At 50.6% G+C, this 27,718-nt stretch overlaps 1 protein-coding gene across 2 annotated transcripts; it reads left to right on the forward strand.

Annotated features, from left to right (window-relative positions):
* Window positions 1-163: 163 nt before the first annotated feature.
* On the forward strand, window positions 164-27,718 carry MALL (mal, T cell differentiation protein like). 2 transcript variants are annotated; one of them, XM_002927050.4, is made up of 5 exons: window positions 164-202; window positions 865-1,070; window positions 21,587-21,754; window positions 23,917-24,039; window positions 26,306-27,718. In XM_002927050.4, the coding sequence occupies exons 2-5, from the start codon at window positions 963-965 to the stop codon at window positions 26,366-26,368; spliced, it is 462 nt and encodes a 153-aa protein (XP_002927096.1). In that variant the 5' UTR covers window positions 164-202; window positions 865-962; the 3' UTR covers window positions 26,369-27,718. The 2 variants fall into 2 exon arrangements, with proteins under 2 accessions (XP_002927096.1, XP_034515446.1); XM_034659555.1 differs by lacking the exons at window positions 164-202; window positions 865-1,070 and adding an exon at window positions 18,575-19,235 and having other exon boundaries at window positions 23,891-24,039.

Consider the following 27,718-nt stretch of genomic DNA (forward strand, 5'->3'; position numbering starts at 1 on the left):
AGTCTCTAGGACCTATCTTTAGAGTGAGAGGAGTTACTTGGCCACTGGGTCACAGCCCCCCTGATCGGCCAGTGAGTGGGAGGGAGGCAGGAAGGAACTCCCTGGCCCCAAGCCCAGCTCCTGGCGACACTGACTGGGGGCCGTAGCAGGGAAGGAGGAAGGCTCAAACTTGGGGCAGCACCCAGCCAACTGAGCTTCTCAGGTGCCTGCTGGGGCGGACTTCTAGAGAGGGAGAACTCCTCCATCTGCTGTGTGAGCAGAGAGGATAGGAGGGTGGTGAAGGGGATGCAAGGAGAGAAGGAAATGCCCATTTCCTGGGCACAGGAGCTGGAAGTGAGGAGGGCTTTTCTCTCTGAGACGGAGGGTGGCCCCCAAGAGTGGAGAAGGAGGGACCCAGGCAGCAGGGGCAGACGGATATAAGACCCAACATCATTTGTGACCAGCTCTGTGACCTTAACCTAACAGATTCTCAGTCTCCTCACTTGGGAAGGAGATGATAGAGCCATGAGCACAGCTGTGGGGAGCGACAGAGTTGCCTGTAGATTGCTTAGCTCACAGTAGGTCCTCAATAAACACTCCTGGTCGTGACAGGTGGCCTTTGCTTAGACTCTGGCCACACAGTCGAGGGGTGGTGGCTGTAGCTCTCATCTGCTGGAGTAATATCCTCCCAGATTCAAAATTCCTGAGGAGGAAAAGTGTAGGAAGAGATGCCCCCCTTGCCTCAGTGTGCCCAGGGGCTCTGCCCCGGGGAGCCAAGGTCCATCTGATGCAAATCCAAATCCACGTTCGCATTTCAATGAGGAGTCTTTTGGCTGGAGCGAGTGGAAGGACCTGCTCGGCTGGAACGTTTTTTTTTCCTCCCAGGCGACGTCCGATGGGTGTGTCGGGCAGGAGGTGATATTTGACAGGGCAGCGCGGGGCGAGCTGCTGCGGAGCCAAGGGCACCAGGCAGTGGGTGAGAGATGGCCTCCCCGGACCCGCCGCCCGCCACAAGCTACGCCCCGCCCGAAGTGCCCCTGGGGGTCGTGCTGTTCTTCACCATCCCCTACGCCTTCTTCTTGCCCGAGCTGGTGAGTGCTGCCCCATGGGTCACCTGCAGGAGGGGGGGTCAAGGAGAAGCCGGCGCTCCCTGGGGAGGGAGGACAGGGGCCAGAGCTGCTGAGGTCTCCGATGTCCCCCACCACTCAGACTCAGCCCGTATGACCCAAATCCCTCCCTTCGCTGCTCCTCCCAACTGCTGCAGTATGGGTGGCTTTCCCCTTCCAAAACAAACCCACCGTGGGTGACAGGCAGGCCACCCGGTGATCGGAAGGGTGGTGGTGGGGGCATGCTGCTAATATATCCTGGGTCCTGAGGAAGATGCTGAAAATGGACTTTTATATGGTTTCTTTTCTACAACCACTTGCTTGTTTCTGCTTTTCTTAAGTTCAGAACAGTGGTGGGGAGGGGGACTCTGTCTTTCCTTCCAAGAGGAGGTCTTCCAGTATTAACTGTCTTGTCAGCTGACTTTGAACTTTGACTTGTAGACTCTGTGCAAGAGGTAGCTTCTGACAACATCTGCCATAAAACATTTGTGTGAGCTGCCCCGGTTGCTCACGGGGACCCGTCACTGCGTTCCGTTCTGTGCAATGCCCTGCAGCTGGATTGCAGCTCGAACCCGTGCCAGGGGCTGGGGGTGGCCCGCAGGCTGCCGTCCGCAGGGCTCTACAGAGCCAGTGTCCTTCTGAGCCAGCTGCCATTATCCCCTTTCTACTCACAGGGACACTGAAGTCTGGTGAACCATTCAGGGCAAAGAAGTTTATTTTGTGTTTTGAACACATTCTGAAATACCTAGCTTGTGGGTGACACTTTCTTACCAGCTCTGAATTTGGCAGTGCTGACCCCAGGCCAGGGAGGGGAAGGTGGAAGGTGGTTCCAGCTTTCAATCAGACCTGACCGCCGGCACTGTCTCGTCGTCTGCGTCTGCCTGATGGCTGGGCCCGAGCGAGTGACCCTGTGGCAAACTGGCTAAAGCGTACCCATTCATGGCACCAAGAAAGGGAAGCCAAGCAGGGTGGGCCCAGCATTTGGGCGGCTCCAGCTGAAACCCCACCCAAGAGGCAGGTTTCTGCCAGGCCTGTCCCCCGGGGGCAGCGGGGGGGGGGCGGGTATAAGCATGGGCATCCTGCCAGGCTGATGACATCTTAGTGCTCTTATAAGTTCTCTGTGCCCAGCCCCGGGCGTGTCCCTCACCTCAGAACAACCACGTGAATTGCCAGGATTGAGGTTCACCCCACCACTTCGTACTGAGCACACACTTTGTATCAGTCTTACAAGCCCCTGGTACAGGGCCCTGCCTTCCCTGGTTCCCCGTCTGCTGGAGACAGATTCCCGAGCACTCTTCCACGGTCAGACTCTGCTTGAGGCAGCGACCATCCTGGGCTGTGCCATTAGCAAGGAGAGACCATCTGACCTTGTCAAGTCAGGGAGGGGTCCAGTCCTGCATCGGAGGCACCGATTTGGGTGCTGGACCTCAAAGGACAGGCTGGATTTCCAAGCTGGAAGCCAAGAAAAGGGAGGGCCTGGAGTCCAGGAAAGCCCAGCAGGCAGGAGGCTGGAGGGAAGGGGCTTACAGAACCCGGAAAGCACCTTGGGGGACCTTGTAATAGGGGCCATCGCAGCGCCCAGCCCCTCGAGGCTGGGCTCCTGTGTGCTTCAGTGGGTACTCTGGAGCTTTAAGTATCTCAGGGGGTGGGATATTGTCATTGGCTCAATTGTACTCATTTATTTTTCTTTTGAAGTAATTTTAGATTTATAGCAAAGCTGTGTGAATAGGACAGCGCGTTCCATATGGCTTCCCTTAAAGTCCACATCTTACACAATGCAACTATCAAAATCAGGAAATTAGCACGGATACTTTCATTGATCAACTATTCTAATAAACTTCATTCAAATTGTGCTGATTTCCCCATTCATGTCATTTTTCTGGTCCAGGTTCCAGTCCAGGGCATTTGGCATTGCATTTGGGTGTCTTATCTCCTCTGTCTCCTTCAGTCTGTGTCTTCACACTTTTGAAGAATAGCAGTCAGTTATTTTGTAAAGTTCCTTTCAGCCTTGTCTGATGTTTCCTTATTTACAGTTTTAGGGTGTTTTTTTTAAAAGATTTATTTATTTGATTTGAGAGAGAGAGAGAGAGCGTGAGTGGGAGGAGCAGAGAGAGAGGGAGAGAGAATCTCAAGCAGACCTTGTGCTGAGTGGGAGGCTGACATGGGGCTCGATCCCAGGACCCCGAGATCGTGACCTGAGCCAAAATCAACAGTGGGACACTTAACCGACTGCACCACCCAGGTGCCCCTACAACTTTAGTTTTAATTCACAAGTGATTCTTATTCATTGTGGAATACTTAGAAAATATAGAAATAAATAAAATCCATATATATGGATAATAATAAATATAATCCATATTCCTCTGCATATATCCACACACATATGTATTCAATGAGGTTATTCTGTACATGCTGTTTTGTTTTTTTAAAGATTTTATTTATTTATTTGAGAGAGAGAGCACAAGCAAGGGGAGGGCCAGAGGGAGAGGGAGAAGCAGACTTCCTGCTAAGGAGGAAGCCTGATGTGGGGCTCGATCCCAGGACCCTGAGATCATGACCTGAGCCAAAGGCAGACGTGTAGCTGCCTGAGCCACCCAGGCACCCTGTACATGCTGTTTTGCAGTATCTTTTCCTTAAGTGAGTGTTCCTAGCACAGACTATAGAATCAAGTGTGCCTGCCTCGTGTCTGGAGCCAGGGATGGGAGGTAAACGAGAGAGGAGGAAGAATATCAAGTTGGTTGGTTGATTCTGATCCCATTGAGCAGAAGATATGCTGGGCTGGAGGGGCAGGTGAGAATCAGCCTACCAGAAACCCCTCTGTCCCTAGTCACCTGGGCATGCGGCCTGCTGCCACACACTGGGGCTGACCACAGAGCACCCGGCCTTGGGGTCTCAGCAGATTCTCAGTCTGGGGGCCTAAGGCATCATAGACAGCCATATGCTTTTCTAAGGACATGAGTCCAGAGAGTGGATTCTAAAACCAGGAGCTCAGGCCAGCAAAAGGGGGCGGTTAGCAAGTGAAATCGTACCTGGATTCAGATGTAGTCTGTGACGGGGGGAGTCCAGGGTGGACATTGGTGGTGTCTGCAGACACACTTCCCTCCAGCCACTGTTTACAAGCACCCACAGTGAGGTCTGGAGAGCAGCAAGCGGCCGTCTCGGTCCCTTTTACAGTAACCACAGTGACAAGCTGGGGGGCAACAGGATCTGCATGTTGCCTACCAGAGTCTGCCCCCAGACTCTTCAGATCTTTACCTAAGTTGCTTTATTTTAGACTCTTGAACATTAAAATGCACATTTTAAACATTTATTTTGCAGTAATCAAAGATTCATAGGCAGTTGCAAATATAGTTCAGAGAAGTCTCCCATAGCTTTCCCCCAACCTCCCCCCAGTGATTTCGTAATGCTAGTCCCATCAAGGCCGAGTAACCATGTGGTCAAGGAGGTCCACACTTCTATGCCATCTTCTCACACGCGTAGATTCATTCACCACTACAATCAAGAAAACTGTTCCATCACCACAGAGATCTTCCGCCTGCTTGCTTTTTACAGTCACCCAACCCCACCCAGTCTTCCCTCATCCCCTCCAGAACCCCTGGAAACCACTAATCTCATCTCTACAATTTTGTTATTTCAAGAAAGTTATATAAATAGAGGCACCTGGGTGGCTCAGTCAGTTAAGCGTCCAGCTCTTGGTTTCAGCTCAGGTCATGATCTCAGGATGGTGAGATCGAGGCGCATGTTGAGCTCCACACTCAATTTCGAGTCTTTGAGATTCTCTCTCCCTCTCCCTCTGCCCCTCCCCCTGCTCATGCTCACTCTCTTTCTTTCTCTCTAAAATAAATAAACAAATCTTTTTAAAAGAAAGTAATATAAATAAATGGACTCATAGAGTATGTGGCCTTTTGAGATTGGCCTCTTGCACACAGCATAGCGTCCTTGAGATCCACCCAAGTTGTGTGTACGTCAGTAGTTCCTTTGATGGCTGCGTAGTATTCTGCGGCATGGACATACCATAATTTGTTTCACCACTGACCCATTGAGACACATTGTAGCTGCTTACAGATTTTAGCATTTCTAAATAAAGTGAATGTTCACATACAGGCTTTAGTATGGGTGTTATTTTCTTTTTTTTTTTCTTTTTTTTTTTAAGATTTTTTATTATTTATTTGACAGAGATAGAGACAGCCAGCGAGAGAGGGAACACAAGCAGGGGGAATGGGAGAGGAAGAAAGCAGGCTCACAGCAGAGGAGCCTGACGTGGGGCTCGATCCCACAACGCCGGGATCACGCCCTGAGCCGAAGGCAGACGCTTAACCGCTGTGCCACCCAGGCGCCCCAGTATGGGTGTTATTTTCACCCCTCTGGGAGAAGGTGATGGTTACATTGTGTTACGTTGTGTAATAAGTGTATGCTCACATTTTATTAAGAAACTGACAAACTGTTTTCCAGAGGGCCTGCACCATTTTACATTCCCACCAGCAATGGAGGAAAGTTTCTGAGATTTTAACACTAAAATTGATATTTGGTTTGGTTTAGTGTAGAGTTCAGATTTCTCCCTTGAAAGTGATATTAATTTCAAAATGTAATCTCCAGGTGTGGAACAGTGCATTTTAAGGTGAGAACAGACATGCTGTTTTCCGTCTCTCTTTCATTCGAAGAGTTCGAGAGCCTGCTGGTGCTAGTACAGGGTGGGGCTGGGGACCGGTGACTCACAGCACCACACCCCCCGCCCCCCACCCCCAGCCCAGCTCTTCTGAGTACACAGTGTGCAGGTGGCTAGGGGATGGTGATTGCCTGTATGGTGTGAGTTGACTCATCAACTTTTTTACAAGAGGACAGGGGGATGCCAAGAGCTGACCCAGGAGACTGTGACCTGGGGAGTGCTCTATGAAACAGAGTCCAAGACGTCTTTTGACTTTACTCTCTTCATTAGTTAACTTAATTCATTTGATGTTTAATGAAAAAGAAACAGCTAAGAAGATTTCTAGAGTCAGCAAGTTAGAAGGTGAAACAATTCAGACACTCTGGTGTTTGATGTTCTCAGCTTCTTAACTTGCTTGCACAGTGGCCAGAGGGAAATAACCTGATTCCCCTAGAAGCTCATTCCAGAATCTTTCATCTGGGGAAGCTCACCTTTATATTTTACTGAAATCCCCAGCTTCACCTTATTTTCAGCCTGCTGCTTCTACTCTGTTTATATGTAAAAGCCTGTCTGAGAGGCACCTGGGTGGCTCAGTCGGTTAAGTGTCCAACTCTTGATTTCAGCTCAGGTCATGATCTTGGGGTCATGAGATCAACCCCCCCCCCATAGGATTCTTTCTCTTCCTCTCCATCTGCCCCTCAGAGCTGGGGGCAGAAGCCTGTCTGAAAACTTCTTGACCCCCAGAGCTGTCTCTGGTCACTCATGCAGACTGAAGTCTGAAGTTTCTGTGGAGGCTGAGACAAGGAGTCCGGGCCCATGTCAGGCCTTGCTCAGGGCAGGTGCCCTCCCCTCTGTCATAGCATGCCCGTGAAGTTGAGTTTCCAAAAGGAGACATCCTTTCCCTTGTTTTTCTGTGCTTTCCATTCAGTTCTCCATACCGTGGGGAGTATTTACCCAAAAGTAAATCCAGTTCCCCCATTTTATTTCATCTTTGTTGCTTCTGTCCCTCCTATCACCCCCCATCTCACCACCATGTAGCTTCCCCCCACCCTGTCCCTGCAGGACAAGGGAACTGGCAAGCTCCGTGCCCAGGGTGCCACTGATTCCCACCATCATGCCCCAGGATGCCCCCTGGAAGGGACAACAGGGGACAGGAAAGGAAGATTACAGAGCATGGGGCTGGGGAGGAGCAAGGCCCTGGGAGGGAAGGACAGGAGGGGCAATGTGAGAAGCAGTCCATGTCAACCAGCCCACGTTGCCTGGACGCACTTTGGCCTCCCTGCCCCAGTCACAGCCTTGCTCTCAAGGCCCCCAGTGTGCTCAGGCTCCGTAACAGAATCAGGCGGTACGGCGTCAAGAGCCTGGCGGCGTGGCTTCGTCGCTGTGAGAACTTGGGCAGATTCCTTAACCACTCTGAGCCTCAGCAATGGAGAGAGTGACAGTAAAGATCTCATAAGACAGCCCCGGGGGTTCAATAAGGGCGTTCCCAGGAGACAACAGCACGTCGCAACCGCTCTAGAAATGTGAGCCTGTGTATTTTGCTGTTGGTGGTCGTCTGGACCTCTTATTAGACAGTGTGGGTCTCCTGTGAGCAACTTCCAAGTGTGAACCAACAGGTATCCCCTGAGATGCTGCCAGGGCTCTACCCCTGTGCTCTGCTCTCAGGGGCCACAAAGGCGAGAAGGTCTTAAGAAGGGCGATAAGGTAAGTCAGGAACCCTGTCTTAAAGGAGTGGCGTGTGAATGCGTGGAGAACACCCCAAGACAGGAAAGAGCGAAAAGCCAGGGTGCACAGCCCCAACTGCCGAAGGCTGCGGAGCTCGGGAGTTGTCAGGATAAGCTGACTCAAAGCGGGGTCTTGGCATTCTGGGAGGGTTTGGATTGAGGGATTAGATGCGTTCTTGTTCAGACAAGCACTTCCTCTGACCAGGAGGATAACAGAAGAAATCGGGCTGTGAGGAAAGAGCAGACGGCCAAGCTTTAATCCTACGTATTCCCTCAGCAAGAACTTACTGAGTACCTACTGTGTCCAGCATGGGGATTTAAGATGACGAAGGCGGACACCACCCCTGGCTTCTGGAGAGTGACGCCTCCTGGGGCAGAGGGAGACTAGCCCCGGAGACCAGTGACAGCGAACGGAGCTGTGCTGTCAGGCTGCTGTCAGGGCGCAGGAGGAAACAGAAGCCGCAGTGGGTGCTGTGCCCAGAGGGGATTCAATACAAGGAATTGTTTCTGCCGCTGTTGAGAAGCCGAACGAGCAGAAAGGAGATGCTGAAGGCCGAGAATAAGCACACGGAGTGGCTGGAGTCTGGAGAGGAGGGCCGGTGCTCGGGCCTCCAGAGGAAGACCCGCCTGCTGCCTCTCTGGCCTCTGAGTGGAGCTGCTGTGAGGCAGTGGGCACGGCAGAGGAGTGAGACAGGGACCTTGGGGCTGGAGCCAAGTGCTGCTGCTGCTGGAGTGACAGCAGGACCGGGACTAGCCAACAGGAAGCCCCCGCGCTCTCCTCCCATTCCAGGCCCCCCACTTCCAGATCGTAGCAAAAATCCAGCTTCTAGGGGAGCTGGGCATTGTGGCTTAGAATTCCCACCCCTATCACAGAGCAGGCCACAGAAGGGTGGGCTGGAGCTGCGAGACCCTGGGAGCCAGCTGGCACAGTCCCCATCTGAGCACTTCCCCTCTGCCTGAGTCTGGACTTCTGGTCCTTTCCTTCTTATGACCATCTGGCCAAACCACAGCCAGCTTTCTCTGGACCGGTGGCCTCTCTCAGTTCCGAGAAGGCAGGTACCCAGCTGAAAGTTGGCCCACCGGGAGGATTTCACTTAACTGACAGGTGCTCCGAAGGAAATAACCCAGGTCCTCCCTGGGTAGCAGGGAGGGGCCTGGCACATTCTGACCTGCTGGAATGCAGGGAGCCCCAGAGAAGCAGTCTCACCAGTAAGTGCCCCGCCTGCTGCCAGCACCCTTCCAGGAGCTTTTGCCTAGAGAACTTTCCCCTGGGGCAAGGCAGATCTGTAGGAGGCAAGAGAAGTTTCTGGAGTGTTGTCCAGATTGGCAAGTGGCAGGAAGCAGGCCAGAGTAGGGAGGAGTGGAGGAGCCCCATCCAGGTTCCCTGGCCTTTACCCCTCTCGTCCCTCCCAGCCCGTCCCTTGCATCCTCCCGTCCCTGCCAGCCAGCCCTGCCCCTCAGATGTCACCATTTGGTCAGGTCTTCCCCTTCTCAGCCAAAGTAGATGTCCGCTCAGGGCCCACAGAGGGCCTGGCCCTATACCCGGGTTCCACAGCTTCTTGAGGCTCAGGTCCCCACCCTCCTGTCTCAAGCTATACCTAGAAGGTCCCAGGTGGGTCAGAGAGTGGGACCAGATATCATAGGTTTGGGACCCCAGAGTCTTCTGACCTATGTCAAGGGAGCCCGCCTCAGCTCCTCCCCATGGAGGGATTCTCTGAGCTTTGCATTTCTGCCTCCAAGCTGCTCACAGCCCACCCCTGCCACCATGCCCAACTGCACCCTCTCTCTGCCCAGGGGATGCTGGATGGATGTGGGAGGGGGTGGTGTGTCTAGGTGAACATCATCCTCTCTAACAGCATGTTTGTCTGGTCCTTTCTATGCACCGGGGGAGAAGGCAGAGGGGTAGGAAAACCTCCCAGGGCATCTTTTCCACTCTCTGAGGGAAGATGCTGCCGATCTGGAGAATTTCTAGAGCCTATGAGGTAATGGAGCAGGAAATGGGTGGGGATGAAACAAATGGGTGTTTGTCCCCATTCTGTCCTGGCTCCTGGTAGAAATGCCAGTCTGTGGTTGGCCAACAGTGGCAGGCCCAGAAGGTGTCAGGGGGTGCATGGGAATGAGGCCCAGATGGATGAGACTGAGCGACTAGGGAGTAGAGGGTCCAGCAGCCTGCCGCCTGCCTCCTCCTCAAGTCAGCAGCATATACAGAGCCCCTGCTTTGTGCCAGGGTCCGTGCCCTACACTGGGGACACAAAAACCACGGGGTAGAGTCCATCCAGGAGCTTGGGGCCTGGGGAGGAGGCAGTGGAGAGAGACAGCAACCATGAGGGAGGTCACCCAGTGGTGCACAGGGGGCTTGGCAGTCAAGAACGGCTTCCTGGAGGAGGTGATCCTGGTCTGGGTCCTGCCCTCAAAGGTTTGCTCCTAGACAGGTGGGGGAGGGGAAGCTGAGCAGGAGTCAACGAGGACTAGAGTGAATGAATGGTGATGTCCTTGGGTCCTCAGTACCTGAGGAAGAACAGGATGATGGCCGTTGGTCATGGCCATTGGTTCCTGAGGGAAGGAGGAGGTGGGGGACCTCCCTGAGTCCGACTCCTGGGCTCATCTTGCAACTTTCTGGGAACATGTAAAGGGATATGAGATTGATAACCATAGTGGAAGCCAAAGAGAAAGAGACCAGGTTGGGAGGGAGCCTGTCCACCAGGTCACCATGGTACTGGGGAGCGGGATGCATTTATCTGCTTTTTCATCTTTTATCTCTACTTTCTGACTTGTCTAAGGTGCACAAGTTTTTAAAAAGGGTAGAAAAACTTTTGCCCTTAGAAGTTTTAGTTTAGTTTAGTTTTGTTTTAAGAGACAAGAAGGAAAAGCTCTTTAGGCTTTGGACGGATAAGAATGTTTTTATTACCGTACTTTCTATAAATCTGTGCTGCTCAGTCAATACAAAGCTGGGTCAGTGGGGGTGTGGAGGGCTGAATGGGTGGGCGCGGTCCTGGGGGAGGAAGCCAGGAGGGAGGGGAGGAAGGCAGAGGAGGCCCAGCTGACTCACCAGCCCCTCCTGGGCTGTGGCATCCTGCCCCTCCCGAGCACACACCCCAAGGTAGGCACAGACTTTCCCTGGCCCGCGGCCAGCCCTGTCCGGAGAGCACTTGTGGGTACCAAGGGCTCCTTATGCGACTCGTTCTGCCAGGAGTGGTGGTGGATGGAGCTCTGGCCAGCACTATTGTTCCTGCAGTGGACCGGATAAGACATGGGCCCTCACCGGAGGCCAGGGGGCCTGGGCCGCAATTTCCTGCTAACCTTAAACCCACAGAGAAAATTCTCAGTCTGAATCAGGATGTAGTGAGTCACTGTTGGGAAGTGTTCTAGGTGAAATTCTGGAGCATTGAGCTCCCATACAATGCTAGATGTGTGCGGGTATGGGAGTCCAGTCCAGGCCTGGCACACGCCCAGGGTAACTTTGGGTGGGTCACTAGGCCTCTCAGAACAGCTTTCCTCCCCTGTATGAAGGAGGGAAGGATTCTTGTCCAGAAGCTTCACAGACTGTCAGGCCCCAGACCGAGGCATGGGAGCCGCCTCGTGGGTTGTCGACAGCACCCACGTGGGCGCTGGGGTCTCAAAGCTGCCCACACAGAGGTGCCCAGGAGCGCCTGGCTCCCCGAGGTGCCCTAGAGGAGGCCAGCACCACCCAGCTGTGAGGGCCCTGGCTCCTCCACCCTGAGTTCCAGTCGCTGCTGATAACGGACACTCCAGGACCTCTCCCCTGTCCTGTAGGCAGTGTGTCTGCTCCCTTCCTCTCCCAGGCTCCCGCTGCCCGCACAGGCCCCAGTGTGGCCCCCAGGTCCCTGACGGGCTCCTGCTGCAGCAGCCATGCTGTGGGCTCCCGCTGGGAGTGTCTTTGCCCCCAGGGACAGTGCCGTGCGGGAAAGGATGTGGACAGGGGCGCACACCAGCACACGCAGAGCCCTTGGCTAGAGGTCTCCACACACTGACTGTGGCCCACAGAAGAGAGAGATTTGCATGGCAACCCAGTACACGTGCGTGTATGTTTGTGTGTGTGTGTGTGTGCGCGCGTGTGTAATAAAACAACAGATTCAGAACACTGTTTTCCTTTCCCATGGGCAATGCACTCCTCTTTGCTAATCAAGTCCACTTAATCTTTTAATGCTGTTGGTAACGAACTAATTCACTACCCACGAGTGAATCTAACGCCCACGCTGGGCAGCCCCAGGGCTGGGGGCGCGGACGGAGGCTCAGGTACGCTGGCCCAGAGTGGGGAGGGGGAGGCAGGCTGGGCTTGCTGGGCCGTGGCCCGAGTTTGGTCTGAGGGGCACCAGGAGCCAGCAAGGTGTTCTAAGAGGGGGTGAGGTCCCGGGTCCCAGGTATCCCAGGTGGTCCTCAGCAGTGCTGTGACAAGGGCTGTCGCGGGCTCCAGCTGGCTTGAACGGAAGGGAAGTGGATGATGTCACGTGCTAGGAAGTCGAGCCCTCCAGCTCTACCTCTGATTGATTTTTCTGCAGCATAGCTGTGTCCCCAGGGCCCAGGATTTTTCTCTCTGCCTCTCTCCTCTTCCATTTCATAGCTCCAGGCCTCATACCAGACACAGCAATGGCCAGAGCGAGAACAGGGACTGTCTCATCTGGGTCTCCTTAGGCAGAAGGAACCCCTTCCCAGGGCTCTCCCAAAGGCTTCCCCCTGGAAGGGCTGGACACGGTCACACAAGTGTCTCAGCCAGGGTATGCACCAAGCCTAGTGAATGTCGGAAAGTCACCAGCTACATCCCCTTCCTGCCCACACTGCCTACCAGTAAGCCCAGTTGGGGAATTTAAGGAAACAATTTAAATGGAGACAACCATCTCTGCAACATTATTTATGGGGGCATTATCTATGACGGGGAAAGCTGGAGGCAGCCAGCGTACTTGCACAGGGGCCCAATGGGGTAAATGATGTTTATTGACTTGATGGAATGTAATTGTGGCTTTGAAAGTACAGTCAATCCTTGGGGCGCCTGGGTGGCTCAGTTGGTTAAGCGTCCGGCTATTGATTTCAGCTCAGGTCATGACCTTGGGGTCCTGGGATCAAGCCCTGAGTCAGATTCCATGCTCAGTGGGGATTCTGCTTGAGATTCTCTCTCCCTCTGCTCCGCCGCCCCCACTCATGCTCTCTCTAAAAAAAAGTACAGTCAATCCTCATTACTCACAGACTCTCTCTTTGCAAATTTACCTATTCACTAAGATTTATTTGCAACCCGCGAATCAACACGCACAGCACTTTCACGTGCAGAGCAGCAGACAGTTTGGGTTATCTGATGTGCATGCTCCCACCGAGGCTCAGCTCTCACGCTGCAAACAAGAGTCCTTTTCAAAGTTTGTTTGGTGCCATGCCTTTCGTATTTTTATGCTTTTTGTTGGTGATTTGCTGTTTAAAATAGCCCCTAAGTTAGTGCTGCAGTGCGGTCTAGTGTTTCAGCACAAGAAGGCTGTGATTTGCCTTTTAGAGACAACACAGTTTCCATAAGTGTATAGTGCTGTGGGCCAAGAGTTCAGGGTTAGTGAATCAACAGTATATATTGCATGAGGTGTCTTTAAACAGAAACACACCTAAAATAAAGGTATGTGTTGATCAGTTGATGAAAATATTGTGGCCAGAAGTTTGCAGGAACCTAACTCCTGTTTACCCTGGGAGCAATGGTTTGGTGTTCACGGATTCAGTGTTCAGGCCAACTATAGAACTATCTTGAGTAACAAGAATCAATTTTATTATGAAGCCATGTAGCAAAGTACAAAATACAAAAAGTAGAATACAAAATGTATGTTCATAATTTATAACTTTATAGAAAACATGTATGCATAAGCACTAGGCTTGCGAGGGAAGGTGACATGACAGAAAATTCCTTTACTGTTACAATTATTTTTACAATCAATTCAAAATTTTTGGGTTGAAAAATAGCAACAGCTCTACCTCCCGCCATGCAGTTTTGGTTTGAGTCATTAAAATTGCTGTGGAGTTGAGGCATTTTGAGTTGACAACGTCACACTCCCAAGGGACACCCTCTCCAGCCACAGTGGCACAAACACGGAGTGTATTTATTTGAAGGAGTCTTTTGCACCAGAATTATGGGGTCCAAAGCACAGTCCCAGGATGGGTTTCATCTTATTTTTCCCTTTTAAAGGATGTGCATCAAACAGAGAGCTGTACGTTAATGTTCAGAGCAGCACTATTCACAATTGCCAAAAACTGGAAGCAACCCCAGCGTCCATCAGTGGATGAACAGATGAGCAAAACATACGTGTGACACATGCACGTAACAGAACATTATTCAGTCTTCAAAAAGGAAGGTCTGACTCAGACCGCAACATGGATGAACCTTGAGGACATTATGTTCAATGAAATGAGCCAGTCTCAAAAAAGACAAATCCTATACAGTTCCTCTCACGTGATGTACTTAGAGTGATCGAATTCATAGAGACAAAAGATTGGGACAAGGGAGTACCTGGGGGGCTCAGTCGGTGAAGCCTACTTAAAAAAAACTAAATAATAATAAATAAGTAAAGAAGTAAGTAAGTAAATAAATAAATAAATAACTAGGACAGGAACTGGGGGGAGGGGAGACATGACGAGTTAGTGTGCAATGGGCACAGCATTTTCAGTTTGCAAGATGAAAAGCATGCCGGACATGAATGGCGGTGCCGGCCGCACAACACCGCGAATGCACTTAATGCCACTGAACTGTACACTTAAAAATGGCTCAGAAGGTAAATTTTGTTCTGTGTAATTTATACAATTTTCTAAAAGAGGGGTATGCAATGGCCAAGAGACCCTGCACTTACACCTCCTGGGCCAAGGGCTCCTGAATGTGAGGCCGTATGGATTACTTCATCCCGAGGGAGTTTTCAGGGAGTCCTGGCCCCCACTGCGGGCAAGGCCAGAACATTGCTTGGCACCGCTGACCTCCTGGGCCTCACCATCTTGATTTGGGCCTTTCCCCCCCAAGCCTGATGCTTCTGAGGCTTTGTGGTAGAGCCTGCGTTCCCCCAAGTTCCAGGGAAGGGAAGGGGAGGCAGCACTTCCTGAAAATGAAGACAAGCGGCAAGAAGAGGAAGGCAGCACTGGTGGGGGCCCCGCCACGGTGAGATACTGCCCAGCTATGCAGAAAAACCTGCCACTGGGGTATCGCCCTGGTGCTCCTCCCTGGCTCCCAGCCCTTGACCTGCCCCACCCGAGCCCACACCTACCCGCCTCGGCTGGGAGCCTAGGCTGTGCACATCTGAAACCGCACATCCTTTTGACGCTCCTTCGCCTTTCACGTGGGGTCATCCCTAGGGCAGCGCCTTTCTCTAGAACCTCTCAGGGCGTGATGTTCCCCTGCCCTGCGCACCTGAGGCCTCAGCTCCCAGCTGCTCTATCCAGGTGGACAGATTCACCCTCCCAAAATAACCAGTGGTTCTCCTGTCTCTCCTGTTCAAAAGTCTTGACCTTTGAAGCCAGCCTCCATCATCCAGCACAGCCTCTTCTTTCTTTCTTTGTAAATGTAAATATTGGGTTTTTTCAGATTAGTTTAAATATTCAAAACCCTGTCCAACAGTTCTCCCAGGAGCCTGGGGCATGATTGGTTTATTGGGTCTCATTCCAGAAATATTCTGTGCGTCTGTAAACAAATGCACGCACACGCATGCACATATATTTTCTCCTTTTTCTACATAAATCATAGCACACTGGGCACACTGGTCTGTGCCTTATACCATTCTTGAGATTGTTCCGTTGGTATACAAAGATTTCGTTCATTCTCTTTGAAGGCTGCTGAATGTTCCACTGTGCAGACATAATTTCTTTGGTCCTCTCTGGATGAACATTTAGGATGTATCTAATCTTTTCTGTAACCAGCAAGGCACCAGTAAACAGCCTTGTACATTCATCATTTTGTTCCAGTGCATTATTTATAGGACAGATTCCAAAAAGTGAAATTATTGGATCAAACAATATGTGTATTTAATGTTTGGACTGATATTGTCAAAATAATACAGCAGTTGATGGTGCTGTTACTTAACCTGGAGATGGCAGTGGATTTCAACCTGGGAGCTGTAGGTGGGCTTCGAGGGTCTGTGAGTCCCCAGATTTGTAGACAAAAATCGTGCACATGCAGAAGTACATCTTTCTACGTGACCAAAACGTTCATCAACTCCTCCGAAGGATCTGTGCCCCCTCAAGGTTCTCTCACTCACCCAGCTGATTGGTCTCCCAGCTCTCCCAGAAGTGAACCTCCCTCAGGAAGGCTGGCCTTGGACATTCCCTCCAGTGGTCTTTCTCGGGGAACGTTCTCTCCCGTCATCTGTGACGTGCCCAGTGTTTGTGGCTAACATGGCCCACAGTGGTTACCGCAGACTTGCTGTGTGCCGGGAAGACTTAGCTAGTTCTCATAAGAACCGGATGAAAGAGGCAGTCCCCACCTCTGTTTGATGGACAGGGATGTGGAGGTACGGATGAGTCAGGTAACCTGCCCAGCAGGCAGAGCTGGAGTTGGAACCCGGAGGGAGGAATGGTGCTGTGGGCCAGGGCCACATCAATGGGTGGGTGGGATGGGAAACAAAGAGACAGGCTCCAGGGGTTCTCAGTCCAAACTGCACCCTTTGGGCAACTTTTAACAACGCAGCCTCTCTCACCGGCTCAGGCAGAATCTCTGGGGCAGGATCCAGACCTTGGGGTTTCTCCAAGAGCCCAGGAGTAACAGGCTCTGAGCGGAAGCCTCAGGTATCCATGTATCTTAGAATCTCCTTACCCTTACCCCATATTTTTTGTTGATTTTTTTCCTTGTTAAGCAGTTTTCAAAGTAATAAGCCTTGGTGGTGTACTGATGAGCACAGCTGCCTTCCAGAATGATAAGCATTCCCCCCCCCAAAGTGACCCAACAGGGCTTTTCTTAAAGTATCATTTTCAACTGATGGATTTCAACTTAGTTGATATATTTTAATATATTCAAATCCTTATTTGAAGCTCAAATTGTCCCGTCTTTGGTCAGCAAGAGCCTCCTGAATCCTCCTGACCTAACCCCGGGGGCCTTTGAAAGTTTTCTCACTGTCTGGCATGTGAAGATGCTCGGGCCCAACTTCCCTGCCCCAGCCCTGGAATCAGCATTTCTCCCATAGTGCTGGCTCGGGGCAGCTGCTCCGCTCCTGTATTCTAGTGCTTCGACCAGCTGTCCACACCTGAGGGAGCTATTCATCATGCTCCAGGAAGAATCAGCAGCCAAACTTAATGTGAAGCTCCATCCTACCTTAAGAGATCTCTTCAAATTTTGGGGCAGCCTTTGGAGAATGTATAGACGACTACTCTGTTTGTTCATAAGAGATAGATTCTGAACAAAGCTGTACTTGGAATATGCTCGATCCCAATATCTTACTATAATCAAATATTCTTCCAGTTTGAGGGCCAGCCCCAAACATCTAAAAATATCTCCTGCTCTTGGGAAATACAAACTGAAGATTAAAATAAGAGAGCAGTTTAGCCTGCCAAGAGAATTTGGAAAGCTAAATAGAAGTTAAAAAAAAAAAAAAGTAAAGACAACTACTTGAAGCTGCCTCACTTATAAAGGATCCAATCTAGACTGCTTGGGGCAGAAATGAGATAACTAATACTGGGTTTAAATTTACCTGGAGTTTGTCCTTGGCCCTGGTCCCTCCTTCTGTCCAAAAGGTAGAGGGTGTGGAAATAAAAAATAACATTCCTCTGTGTCAGTTGATTATGCAACACTAAAGCCATTTCAGAAGATTCTCATGCAATTTGAGTAGATACCCAAATGTTCAGAGGCCCCTGCCCTCAGGGGCGAACTCTGTTGTGAGAAGAGATCCAGAGCTGTCCTACCCTACGTCCTGCGTGACCTCAGGCTCAGGACCCTCCTGTAGGGCATCACCTACACAGTGTGGTGAGAATTTAGCCCTGACATGTAAATAGTATGCATTCGGCAGTGTCTGCCCAGGGCAGCCTCTGATGGTAGGAGCGGGGCAGGGGTGGACCACTTTGCAGGCACTGACAGGCACAGTGGCCCTGAGGCACCCTGGCACACTCCCCAGGTCTAGCAGAGGTGAACTGGCAATAATCAGGAGCAGGAATCAATGGCAGCTCTCTGCTCTCAGAAAGCCCAAGGGAGTTAGAATTGCCGTAGAGACTAAATGAGGCCGTCTGAGCGAATGCATTTTATAAACTGTAAAGCACCTGGTGAATGTGAGGTGGTGGTAGTGTCATCACTGATTCATTTTAAAGAATGTTCTTTGACTCCATCCCCACCCACTTAGTTTTAGGCCCTGTGCTAGGCACCAGGCATATAGCAGTGAACGGCACAGAGAATTCTCTGCCCTCGGAGGTCTAATGTGAGTCCAAAATTTTACAAGTTGTGGTGCAGTCACTAAATTCCAAATACCATTCCCACTAAGAGCTAGCATTGTTTGGGGGTTGACAGTGTGCCAGCATTTTTATGCCTGTCCCAGGCGTCAGTGGGGAGGATGCTTGGCAGGTGCCCCAAAGCACCAGCAGCCCCTGTCACTGAGATCAACATTCAAGAGCCCAGGTCAGGGGGAATAGTGGCTTCTGTCCCTCAACAACCCCTCTTCAGGACAAGCTAGCAAACTCCCTTCACAGGCAGTCCCAGGCCCAACCTGAGATTTCCAAAATTTATGTGGTTGCTGATTATTAAGATCTGGGGAAATGTGGGGGCGCCTGGGTGGTTAAGCATCCACTCTTGATTTCAGCTCAACTCATGATCTCAGGGTCATGATGAGATTGAGTCCCATGTCAGGCTCCACACCCAGTGTGGAGCCTGCTTAAGATTCTCTCTCTCCCTCTCCCCCTGCCCCTGCCCCTGACTGCTGCTTGTGTTCTCTCTTTCTCTCTAAAAAAATAAATAAGAAAGATCTGGGGAAATGTGCTCCCAGAGCTGGTGCTTTAAGTGAAGGCCAAGTTTCCGGAGCTGGGATCCAGCACAGCAAGAGCTTTGTGGTCACCCTCTTAGTCTACTTTGGCTCCTCACCTCCTGTTCCTTTTCTCTTCTTAAGAGCCTATGAAGTCTCTATAAATTCAAAAGTGCTTTTCCTCTCCAGAACAACAGCAGTGGAAGTCTCACAAGGGATGGTTGACATATTGATGTCTGTATATTGTTTGTTTGTAAGATGAGAACTGCTAGTCCCATAGAGCCAGGGAAATGTTATGAAAATCAGAACTGAAAGTTGCATATCTTTCAGCTGAGCAGGACAGAAGTTACGTGGACTTGTTTAGTCTGGAAGTTCTCTAATGGCATCATTCAGAAATGAGCTACTTCCACAGTCATTCAAAACTGCAGAAGCAAGCAACAAGACTGAGAAAATGGAATTAACCAGATATTGAATATGAAATTAATACCAAGCAAAATTAATACAAAGACACCCACACTTCAACACATTGTATAACTTGCACAAACTGCAGAACACCAAAGACAGAAGACTCCCAAAGCAGCCAGATACCAAAGGCAGATTCCCCCAGAAGAGCAGCAGTGCAACGGACAGCTGCCCTCTCAGCAGCAACAATGGCAGCTGGAATATAATGGAATAATATAGAAAGTTGTAGAACACTGTGGGAAAATATCCTAGAAGTACCGAGAGGAAACATTTGTCAGGGGAAACATAATGTTTTCTGACAAACTGAATACTACCAACTGGCCTTTCCTAAAGAAACTACTGATGACTGTACTGCAAGAAGAAAGAAAGTGATCCCAGAAGGAGTATCTGAGATGCAAGCATATCTTCATGACTCAAGATAGGGAAAGATTGCTTAAACTCCATCAAAGAAACACAGTCTGTAAAGGAAAAGATGAACATATTCAATTGCATTAAAATTAAGAACTCATTTCATCAAAAGGCATCATAAAATGTGTGAGGCACATCCTGGAGGAATATATGTGCAATAATTGTAACAGTCAATGAGATCCACACTATTAGAAAGAATTACTCTGAATCAATAAGAAAAAGGCAAACCCACAAAATTTTGTAACCAATAAAAAATAATTTAAAATTTTACAGAAAATGAAAGACATGAAAGTAAACTCAATCTTATCTGTAATCATACAAATTAAAACAATGAAATACAGAGAAAATCCCAAGGAATATACCAAACAACAACCAAAAAACTCCTTCTTGAACTAATGTGAGTTTAGCAAGTTGCAAGATACAATTTTAACACAAAAAAACAATTGATCATGTTTCTATCTACTGGTTTTGAACAATTAGGAAATGAAATTTGTAAAAAAAAAATACTATTTACAATAGCTCTCCAAAATAAAATACTTAGGCATAAATATAGGAAGTGTATATAGTATCTGTATGCTAAAAAAGAACAAAATATTGATAAAAGAAGTCAAAGAAAATCTCAATTATTGGAGAAGCATACCATGTTCATGGAGTGGAAAACTCATCATAGTAAAGATGTCAGTTCTCCCCCAAATTGATCTATAGATTAAACACAAAATCCCAACAGATAGATACTGTAGATATTGACAGTCTCCTTCTAAAATTTGTGTGGAAGCAACAGAGCTAGGGAAGGGGATGAGCCATCTCCTGAGATGGGCAGAAATGTGAGCCACCTGCACTGACAACTCTTTTGATTACTGTAGCTTTACTGAAAGTTTTAAAATCTGGTAGTGTGATTCCTCCACACCAAGGATGGCTCCCTCTCCCCATCACTCCAAATCTCCAGTGGTCTCATGGTCCAACACATTCTCTTTTTTTTTTTTCAAAATTATTTTTATTGCTTTATAAAAGAAAGAATTACCCACTATGCAGTGTAAGAAATAGAACACTACCACTATCTTTGGAGGTCTCAGTACACTCATTCCCAAGCCCATCATTCTCTCCCTCAGAATTCTCAGAAGGTGCTGAGGAGAATAGGTTCTGAGGGAACTGGGGAGTGGCAATGAGATCAGATTTTGTATCTGTTGGATTTGAGGGGCAAAGCCAGGAATGGGGTGGGGCAAATGAGGTGCTCAGGGTGCAAAATTCAATAAGGCATTCACTCTCAGGGTCCTGCCAGCACAAATTTGGCCCCTGCAGTGGAACATCTGAATAGAGACATCCAAGTGGGCCAGTGGATGTGTGGGACTGAAGGCCCAGGATTGCTAGCCTATATGGTGCTTAGAAGCACAGATTTTAACAGGAGTGAGGAGAGGGAGAACCAAAGAGGCTCACAAGGACATCCTAAGGAGAACCCAGGAAGGAGAGGAGCCGAGAAAGTCTGAGACAAACCAACAAACACAAAACACTTGGTGCTCATGTTGACCCTCTCCCTCAGGCCTCTAACTGAATATGCTATCTGGTGGACATTTAATTCTTTCCCTTGGCTGACCAACATGGTTGTCTAAACCCAGCACAAAAGCAAACAAACACAGAGCCCAGAGATAACAGGGAGAAGGTTTGTTTTCTCCACCAAGGGGATAATAAAAGTCTGGATAGTGCTGAGAGGTGATTAAACGGAATGGTATCACCCAACCGGTATCTGATCACAGGGTGTCAGATCCTATAACCCAGGGGCCCAAACCAAATGACCTCAGGGCCAGGCAGGCACTGTGAGTAGGTAAAGGGAGCCAGGAAAAGGAAATAGTATTCCACAGTGAAAGTGAGCAACAGAAAACATGCCACACCATGGCATGGGGTTGGGGGTAAAAGGGAGGTGGTCCACTGAGGACACCAGGTCCTTTTTAAAGAAAGTCACAACTCATTTCAGTCTACTCTGGCCTGGGAATGTGTTCACTCTGGCTGAACTATGCATTTCTCAAGAAATGTCTGAAATCTGAATTTTTAATGTGAAAGATCCTGTTTTAAATGTTGCCAACTTACTCAGAAATGTTTTAAAAAACTGATTATGCCGACATCATTTGAGTCAAGAAGACACAATCCACATTGGCGACCTCTATGTTAACCACTTGAATTTTCTAAAAAAAAAAAAATCTATTCTTCCCCCAGGACCAGCCTTCCTTCCCCATTTCCTTCTTGACTCCCACCTAACTTCACCCAATGAGCTTTTAACCAGACAGAAGAGAAGAGAGATGCCCTGCAAAGGGAAGTATGCCCTACACAAGCAAATGAAGGCTCTTCTTTTATGGTTTCTTCTTACAGATATTTGGGTGCTGGGTCTGGATCCTGGTCGCTGCTACCCAGGTAGCAAATCCGTTGCTGCAAGGATGGGTGATGTATGTCTCCCTCACCTCCTTTCTCATCTCCCTGATGTTCCTGTTGTCTTACCTGTTTGGATTTTACAAAAGATACGAGTCCTGGCGAGTCCTGGTAAGAACCAGAGGGAGTGACCCAGGCTCTTGGGTTCCTCCTGATGTCCGTCCTGGGTATTGTGAGGACAAAGGGCCTTATGTGTGGGGCGGTGGGGGGCGGGGGACCAGAGACCAGGGACCAGAGGCCTTGTCAGGTCTGGGCCACAAAGGAACCAAGACTTTTCATCTTAATGTGTTTACTAGTAAGCCGGAATGAGAGCACTCCTCTGCCATGGTAAATGTTTCATTGTATTCCCCTCCATTGTCTTCCTTGTTAGGAATATACATATTCTCTATCAAGCACATTCTGACTCGTTCCCCTTTAGATTTCATTTATGGTTAAATCATTGGCGTAGCATTGAAGGACATGATAGTAGGGGGGAAAATCACCCCAGTCCCATGGTGATTCCTTTATTCCTTGCAAATTTTTATGTAAAGTGTATATATAAACATCCTGCACCAATAATTTTGGATGTCAATTCTTTCATTAACATTATGTCATTAAATTCTTTTCATGTCGCATTATCTTGATAACCATTTAAAATATTTCTGTATTGAACAATTTAGAACATATACAAAAGTAGGGAACATCATATTATGGATCCTCAAATAACCACAACCCGGATTCCTGCACTATTAACATTCCTGCACTATTTTTTTAAAAAGATTTTATTTATTTATTTGACAGAGAGACAGCCAGCGAGAGAGGGAACACAAGCAGGGGGAGTGGGAGAGGAAGAAGCAGGCTCCCAGCGGAGGAGCCCGATGCGGGGCTCGATCCCAGGACCCTGGGATCACGCCCTGAGCCGAAGGCAGATGCTTAACAACTGAGCCACCCAGGTGCCCCTGAGCCACCCAGGCGCCCCCATTCCTGCACTATTAACCACACTTGCTGCACCTAGACTTTTCTTCCTAAAAAACTTTAAAGCAAACCCAAAAGATCATGGCATTCCATTCTACATCTTCAGTACACCACCAAAAACATATACACACTTACATCATCACACTTACATAAAGTTATTAACAATAATTGGTCAGTTATCATCTAAGACCCAGGCCATATTCACATTTACCCGGTTACACCTAAAATGTCTTTTTACTCTTGGCCTGTTTGATCGGGATCCTCACAGGGGCCTTCTGTTGCCCTTGGTAGTTATGGTTCTTGGGTACCTTTGACCTAGAATGGCTCTCCCTGCCAGTGACTGGTTGAAGGAGGCGGGTCAGCTCCCCCGTAGCACATCTGATGTTTTGGGTTTGTTTGTTTCTTCCCAGTGTGATGTGACTTGCTCCTCCAAGTCCCTGAATTGAAGACGGGTGGAACTTTCTGGCAATAACATTTCATTAAGTGGTTTCTGGTCACATCACACATGGTGACTGGTGGCCCCTCTTCCAGTGTAACAGGCTTATGCCCATCAACTTTTTCCCTAATGCTTTTTTTTTCATCTCTTAATGAGTTTTCCCTGAACTGAATATCTCCTTAGGGGTTGCAAACGCCAGTTTGCCTATGCTGACATTCCCTCCAGAATTGATAAGGCTGCCTGACATCCTCAAGTTGAAGAGGGCACACTGCTGAGCGTGTAGCACAGAGCTTCAGCCGTTGGAATCTGGAGTAGGATTAGCCAACCCTGCCCCGTGTTAGCTCAGCCCCAGTCCCATCACCTGCACCTCGGGGGTGCCTCTGGCGGCAGCCTGCTGACACTAGCTGTGGAAATGAAATGAGGCAGCATACACGTACTGTTAGGACAGTGGCCGGCACACAGCAGGTCTTCATGACGCTCATGGTTAAGAGCACAAGATCGGAGTTAACCTGGCCTGGGTTCAGATCCTGACTCGGCTATTGATTCATTGACCTTAACCTTGAGCTTCTGTTTCCTCAAAATGGCACTAATTGTAAGTAGTGCCGAGCTCATAGTTGACAAGTTTACGTGAGGTGCATGAGGAAAGTCTTCGCACGAACAAGCACTCGGCCAAATGCTGGCTCGTACTGATATCGCCGTTGGCACATGTTAACCCACTGGTGTTCACGGCATCGATGGTTCATCAGAAACACTGTGGAGGAAAAACGCAGGAGCCGGGGGAGCTGGCTGGTCTCTTTGGCCCACTCCTCCCAGCTGTACAGTCCGAGAGGAAGGTGCTCACCTGCTAAGTGACACAGGCCGTGGCCTCCCTCTGCCTTCCCAGGACAGCCTGTACCACGGCACCACCGGCATCCTGTACATGAGCGCCGCGGTCCTGCAGGCTCACGCCACCATCGTTTCTGAGACCCAGGACCTGAAGAACTATTTCATCAACACCGCCGCCTCGGTGAGTCCGGGCGGCACGCGGGGCCGCTGGGCAGGGGCGCCTCGCGGGGGCTCCTGCCGACAGCCGACCCTGAGCCTTGGGCTGATGGGGCCTTGTGTGTGCATGTGTCTGTGTCTGTCTGTGTGTCTATGTGTATATGTGTGTGTCTGTGTGTCTGTCTGTGTCTGTCTACGTGTGTCTGTGTGTGCTCACATGCACGTGTAAACAGCCGTGTGCAAGCTCGAAGGGTACCAAGCCCAGGTTCAGGTGTCATCTCTCATTTTCTGCTTTTCCCACTTCAGCGTTGCTCACTTGTACACCCACTATACCGCCCTCAGAACCTCTTTCTCTAAAACACAAATTGGAGTGTGTCTCTCTCTCCTATTGAAAATTCTTCTATGGCCCCCACTGCTTGTGGAATGGAACCCAAATTCCTCAGCATGGCCAAACTGTGCCAGTGTCCTTTCATTTCAGTGACGGAAGTGCACAAGGCTAACTGTTGGCTGATGGAATCCAGGGCCAGATGGTCCATCCAGTCAGCAGGATCCTGGAGACCTTAGGTCCACTAGGACCAGAGACTTCCTAGTCGCCCGGCGGCCTCTCTTCTCCCGTGGTGGAATGGCGCCCTCATGTGGCAACTCGCTCACAGCCAGCAGCTTCCTCCTCTGTAGTGGCCTAACCTTCCTATTCCTCCCTTGAAAACTTTTCGGAAAGGATCCAGTGCACACACTGGGTGTAAGCCCAACAGCGACCAGTCGCGGGGACCAGAGAGGTCACTGCCTGTGTCAGTGTGGGGGCTCCTGCAAGGATCAGGTGGCAGGAGGAAGCAGCGTGGCATGGGGTGCTGTTCTCCCCTGTAAGAATGAGGTGCCGGGCAGGCACTAGAGTGGCCACAGGGATTCCAGCTGCCTTTCCAGCCTGTGTGCCTCCTTTCCCTCCTCCTCAAACTATCCTAACTCCCCTAAACTCCCGACTCCAGCAAGACCCACATGCCGCCCTTCCACGATCTGGCCCGGCACCCTCTGGCCTCTCTCCTGCTGCTCACCCTCGGTCAGGAGCTCCAGCCGCACGGGCCTCCTCCAGCCACACCTGCACACATGACACCTGCCCCCGCCTCTCCCTGCTGGGGACCCCCTTGCCCCAGGAGGCAAACCCCTCGCTGCCTTCTGCTGCCTTCTCACAGACCACCTTCTGGGGAGGCCTTGCCCTGCCCCTCCCAGCAGGCCCTGTGTTTCCTCTGGCGTATTTTCGCCTGGGCACTTCTCCCCATTGAACCAGCGGCACTACTGGTTTATCTTGCTTGCTTTCTGCTTCTGCCGCTTGAACATGAGCTCCGTGAGGATAGGAATTTTTGAATGATTTGTTTGCTGTTATGGCTGCTGTCGTTTTTGAAGTATAGCAGGTGCTTGAAAGGTATTTGTTGAATGAATGAATGAATGAATGAATGAATGAATGAATGAATGAACGAATGAATGAGAACACAGTGTGGGTGGATAGTGGGGCAAAGTGAGGCTGGAAGCGTCATCCAGGCCTGGAAGGCCTGTTAAAGGCAATGGCCTCTATCCTGGGGAGCAGAGACTCCTCACACAGTTTCAAACATGACAGGAGCAGCGCGATCACAGCTTCCTCTTGGGACAGATTAGAGGGAGAGAGCGAGTCTAAGCGGGCAGGTCGAGGCCACAAGAAGTCTTGGTGAAGGACAACGGCGGCCGAGACCAGGGAGAAGTGAGCGTACCGAGAGGATGAAGCAGTGCACACAGATGAGTTTGGGGATGGCTTTGGACATGGCCGTGGGGGAAGGGAAGCGTCAGGCTGGTTTCTGTCGGGCAGCGAGGTGAGATGAGGGTCCCGAGCCCCCCGAGCTGGTGAGGCTGGAGAGGAAAGCTCAGTAGTCCAGTCTGAACCACTGAGAGCGGAGGGGCCTCCAGAGCGTTCACGAGGAGCCGACAAGCAGGCGCTCAGAGCAGAGGCCTGGGCTACTGGGTGGACGTGTGGGCGTCGTCGGAGTTCAGACTGGCTGGGACAAGGGGACAGCGAGGGAGACAGGACCCAGGACAGGGATGGAGCGAGCCTGCTCTCTGCCGGGGTTCAGGAGGACGCGCGTGCCCAGGAGAGTCGGAGCGGGGACCCAGAGGGTGCCTGCACGGCGAGTGGAGTGGCGAGTATCAAGGCGGATGGAGCGGCGGCCCACGGTGGCCGGCCGCCTGCAGGGCAGGGGGCAGGGAGGGAGAGTGGGGTCGGGACCGCCTGGCCATCGCTAACGCGGGAGCCTCCCGTCTCCCGCCAGGTCTTTGCCTTCATCACCGCCCTGCTCTACATCCTGCACGCCTTCAGCATTTACTACCACTGAGGGGCCGGGCGGCGGGGAGCAGCGCCCCGCAGCAGCTGGGGGTCGGCTCCCCCAAGTCGCTCTCAGCATTCGCCATGTGGATGACACACCGAGGATCGGCGGGCACACCGAGGGGCTGGACAGACCAGCTGCTCAGACTGAGTGAGCGAGTTGCATTCTGGCACCTCTGTTAGGACGTTTTAATTCATTATGGTGAATATGAAAAAGTGGGGGGCGGGGATTGTTTGCTTGTTGGTTGGTTTGGTTTGGTTTTTGCCGGGGAAAGTAGCTGTCCCTTCTGACAGGGCACCTTACTCTTTTGGAAAGCTGACGTCTGAAGCCCTCACCGGTGAGGATCCCGGCTCTGCCGTTGTCACACCCGTTTGGGGGTTCTGCCTCAGCCGTGAGGTTTCCTAGAGCAGGTTTAAGGGAACACTCAGTCTTGTTTTGTTAAAATCAAAATGGTGCTGTCCATGCCTTCAGCTCTGAAGACCCACACACCTGGCTCTGGATGCACGTTCTGCCTTTGCTTTGGAGCCGTGGTCCAAACCCGCTCTCCCTGCCCCCCGGGGAGCTGACAGGGACGAGCCACACTGGCCTCCCCAGCTCCACACCCCTTTCCTCCCCAGCTTTAGGATCCAAGGAAAATCTTCATAAAAGCAACTTTGAGGGTAGATTTGTGGGGAAAATAAGTGACTGACTCTACAGAATTGTTATGCAGTCAGACGTGGACGGGGGTGGGGGGCGGGGGGTGACGGGGGAAGGTGCGGCCTGCTTCTCCACAAGTCAGGCCTGTCAGAAACCGGCCTCCGAAGCCACCTTTTACCTCAGAGAAGACTGTCAAGGAAGGAGGCAGGCTGTTCCAGGCAAGGATTCTTCCATGGGCTTCTGTCCCACACGTGGGACATCTCAGGCAGGGCCGGAAGGACCCCCCGCCCCCGGGTCTGTACCCTGCCACATGCACCCACGCCCCCTGTGTCCCCCTGCGTGGTGCCAGCTGGGTGGGGCCCCATTGCAGGGAAGGGCTCACACACCCTGACATGCAAAGTCATCCACGATCTGGGGCCATTCTCAAAGAAAGGCTGGTGTTATGCACACAGAAACATAAAATCGAGGTGCTTGATTTCAAAGTAAATGTTTCTCACAGTAAATGTTTCTCCTTCTCAGAAGGAAGCTGGTCTCTGGCCTGTCTTCATCTGTGCAGGGCTTCAGGCCTCCTGACCCAGGCTAGTAGGGTACAGCCCCACAGCTGCACTTGTCTGCTCTGGCTTTGAAATGAAATAAATTATGACATGGAAGGGTCTAGTCTTAACCGATTCTAGGGCTTACAGTTTTGTACATATTTTTTTTGCTGCTCCTGGGGGGTGGGGG

The sequence above is a fragment of the Ailuropoda melanoleuca genome, chromosome 4 (assembly GCF_002007445.2).
Source record: "Ailuropoda melanoleuca isolate Jingjing chromosome 4, ASM200744v2, whole genome shotgun sequence".
Lineage (NCBI taxonomy): Eukaryota > Metazoa > Chordata > Mammalia > Carnivora > Ursidae > Ailuropoda > Ailuropoda melanoleuca.

Excerpts from the sequence above, each read along its gene's own strand:
- MALL (XM_002927050.4), top strand. The coding sequence starts at position 963 with ATGGCCTCCCCGGACCCGCCGCCCGCCACAAGCTACGCCCCGCCCGAA. Across the intron at positions 21,755-23,916 it reads ACGAGTCCTGGCGAGTCCTG|GACAGCCTGTACCACGGCAC; the intron begins GTAAGAACCAGA and ends CTGCCTTCCCAG. Across the intron at positions 24,040-26,305 it reads TCATCAACACCGCCGCCTCG|GTCTTTGCCTTCATCACCGC; the intron begins GTGAGTCCGGGC and ends GTCTCCCGCCAG.